The 3645-nt window shown below is 35.9% G+C and overlaps 1 protein-coding gene across 1 annotated transcript; it reads left to right on the plus strand.

Annotated features, from left to right (window-relative positions):
- Positions 1-1159: 1159 nt before the first annotated feature.
- LOC111147105 (sarcoplasmic/endoplasmic reticulum calcium ATPase regulator DWORF-like) lies at positions 1160-1747 on the plus strand. Its single transcript, XM_022503004.1, has 3 exons — positions 1160-1169; positions 1428-1523; positions 1624-1747. The coding sequence occupies exons 1-2, from the start codon at positions 1160-1162 to the stop codon at positions 1517-1519; spliced, it is 102 nt and encodes a 33-aa protein (XP_022358712.1). The 3' UTR covers positions 1520-1523; positions 1624-1747.
- Positions 1748-3645: the final 1898 nt, after the last annotated feature.

A 3645-nucleotide genomic window follows, 5' to 3' on the forward strand; every position in this document is an offset into this window, starting at 1 on the left:
GTATAAGATATTTATAAATGGTCCATTCTAATATGAGTATTAATTTTTAAGTTCTCTGAAATTGGGAAAAATACTAAGTCATATATATGAACAGTTCAAAAAAAGCACTGCTATGTACTTCCGCTATAGTGGCACCTTAACTCATAAAAAGTCTTCCGTCCAAATGAGAGTAAAGGGCATATCATAATGTTCGTTTTATCCTTAAAGAAATACTACATGGCAGGTAAAGAGAAAGATTTTTCCATTTAGTGGTTAATGCTTTGTTCAAGGTCACAGCAAGATGGAGAAACAAGGAAAAACCATTGAGTTTGTAAGAGTTAGGAGATATTCCACCATTTTCGGAAACACAGATTTAAACTATTAAAATTCTTCTTAACTGCACAAAGTTTGCTTTTATAAGAGTGCCTCCTAATTTTAGAAGTGTCTCTTTTCCTGATGATTTTGTTTTAATAGCACTTAAAAAAAACTTCACATTTTAAAGTGATGGAAATTGTAATAGGCACTCAATTGCTAAGAATATGTGTTCTCTTTGTTAGCTGATGGCATACAACCTAATTGTGCTTTTCGATTAAGAATATATGTGAGTCCTTAACATGGAGACATTAATTCTATATGATGTCTTTCTGTGCTCATCTTTATTTTTGTGTGTGTGATGTGTGTGTGTGTGCAATGAATATTAAAAAATGGTAATTTTTAAAATTGCTTTCTTCAGATAAGGGTACAGATAGAAAACACAGGAGCAAAGGTTGTCTTAATGTCTTCTCTGTGGGTTGGATCAGTGTTGGTTGCTCTATTGAACATGTTAACAAAATAGAATCTCTTTCTTTAGTTGAGAATGATCATATATGGTATAATGCTTTTCTTTTCCAATTATACTGATGATTAAAGTCAGTATCAAGATTTATCAGATTATCAAGACGAAGAAGAATTTTTGACACCTTTCCCTGTGTTACGATTATTTAGTTTAGAGGAATTACCTCAAGAGTAGTTTTCCATTGTTTCTCTGTAAACAGCTGCTCTCTGTGTTGTTGGACAAATGCAGGAATGTGTTTTGTATACATTAAACACACATATAATAGTATTTGATCCTCACAACAACTCGGGGAGGTAGATATCACAAGTTTTATTATCTCTACAAACAGGGAAGTCCAAATTCAGAATGGCCCAAGGTCACATAACTGTAAAAGGAAGACCTACGGTTTGAACACCACAGGTCTTCTGTTTCAAATAGCCAGCTGACTCCCATGTACCCTTTGTAGAACAGGAGATAATAATCCTGTCTGGGAATGACTCGAGCGTGTATGTTTTTCTCTTGATATTTTCAGATTCCTTTCATTCTCTTAATTCAGAAGATACAATACCAAAATGACCTACCTAGTCTGTTTTCTTTCTTTCCTTTATTTCTTTTCTTTTTAAATTTTAAGCAGAGTCTCCATCATCCCGCCTTCTGGTCCCTATTCTTCTCTTGATCGGCTGGATTGTGGGCTGTATCATAATGGTTTATGTTGTCTTCTCTTAGAAAGGTAAAGTTTTCAGTAATTGAATATGTTTGTTCAGAAAGACCCTACCTTACTCCGGAAATAAATCTTTTCTGTTTCACTAATGGAATATTTTATCATGCAGGCAAGAAGACTTCAGAGGGACATCATTTAGAAGAATTAAGAAAAGCACAAACATGACAGATGATTAAATGTTTCTCATGCAAATAACTGCAATGTTTCACATCACTTCATAAACTTGGATTTGTAAACTGGTATTTTGGTGTGCATAAGAATCTCTTCCAGAACTTTTAAAAGATTCCATCTATGAATAAAAACGATAAGAAACCTGGGGGTTGGAAAAAGTTCCAAACTGTGACTAAAAATGCTTAACCAATAGGGAGAAGTTTGGTAAATTAAATTATGTTAAATTTTTTTTAGGTTATCCCCTCTCACCCCCAAAAAAACTATAGAAAAAAAAATGAGCTGGAGATAAGAAAAGATAGTTCACAGAAAACAAGATGTAAATATAAACTTGCCCTTTACCTTTTTTTTTTTTTTAAGATTTTATTTATTTATTGGACAGACAGAGATCACAAGTAGGCAGAGAAGCAGGCAGAGAGGGGGAAGCAGACTCCCTGCCTAGGAGAGAGGCCGATGCGGGGCTCCATCCCAGGACTCCGGGATCATATCCTGAGCCGAAGGCGGAGGCTTTAACCCTCTGAGCCACCCAGGCGCCCCTGCCCTTTACCTCTTGCTCATAATAAAAGAACTGTCATTGAACCTGCACTGGAGAACCATGGCTCACCTCTCAGCTGGGAAAAAGTAAGATGTTTAATAATATATATGTTGGTAAGGCTGTGGGGACTAAAGCATCTCATATAACGGTCTTTAGAAATTAAAATGGTGCAGCATTTTTAGGGGTGTTTGACAGTATCTATCCAAATTAAATATGCATTTAACTTCTGACCCAGCTATCCCTCTTCTCAGACTATTGTCATTCCCACAGATAGACACTGGTAAAAATGCAAAATGGCATATGCTCAAGCCTATTCATTAAGGCATAATGTATCCCAGCAAAAGCCTGGAAACAAGCCAAGTGCCCATTCACAGGAGACTGAGGGACTAAACTGGGTTCTCCCCACATAATGTGCTACTTGGGCCGCTGTGGAAAGGAATGAAGGGGGTCTCTGTATATTGATGTGATGTCATCTCCAGGTCAGAGTGTTGCGTGAAAAAAGCCAGGTACAGAACTAGGCATGCCGCCTTTGTGTAGAATGGAGGGGCGAGATCAATTCGCACTTTCTGATTTCCAGGGCTCCATATTCTTTTCTCCGGCACTTGAACACAGAAGGTAATGTTTTTAAGCACCCATAGAAATGAATTTTTCTATAATAAGTATTTTATTTCCACGTTTCCATATCCACCCTGATCATTTTCTCAGAGAACAAAGAACGCTTAGTGCAGTAAAGAGAACAAAAGTTTTGGAAGTCAGATTGTTTTATCCTAACTCGGAAGTCCTTTGAATAGCTAATTAATCTCTCTAACCTTAGTTTTCACAACTATAAAAGAGGGATAATAATATTCTCAGGGGATTGTTGAGAGGACGGCAGTGTTTTCTAAAGCTGCCTGATCTGAATGGATGGAGTCATTTATTAAAAATACAGATTCATTAAGCTGCTTCTCTAAGAGCTCATTTTGGTAGGTCTGGAGAAAGTCTATTTAAAAAAATCAATTAATTCTCCAGGCGATTTTTATTATCACGGAAGTTTGGAAAACACTCTTATAACATATGTGTGTATGTGGGCATTACTCCCGGAAAACCTACAGACACTGGTCCACCATAGCTTATACTGGTAAGTTTTCTTGCTGCAGCAAAAGATCAGCACTTTATTATGTAATATTACACTGTATTTTTTAATTACATGAATTAATGTCACAATACATCATAGTATCTGTCCACTAATATTTTCATATATGTGAATTTTATTTTCTGTATTAAATTTAAGCCCTTTATGGGTAAATCCATTTCTTATCTTTCTGACTTATAGACTATAGTTCAACATAGGCAACTAATAAATATGCATCAAGTGGGTAATTATTTCTCCCTACAATATTCACAAATACACAGTGTTGGTGTTCTACGTTTGAACTCGAAAGATGTTGT

This window comes from Enhydra lutris, unplaced genomic scaffold (assembly GCF_002288905.1).
Source record: "Enhydra lutris kenyoni isolate GAN:26980312 unplaced genomic scaffold, ASM228890v2 scaffoldscaffold2, whole genome shotgun sequence".
Lineage (NCBI taxonomy): Eukaryota > Metazoa > Chordata > Mammalia > Carnivora > Mustelidae > Enhydra > Enhydra lutris.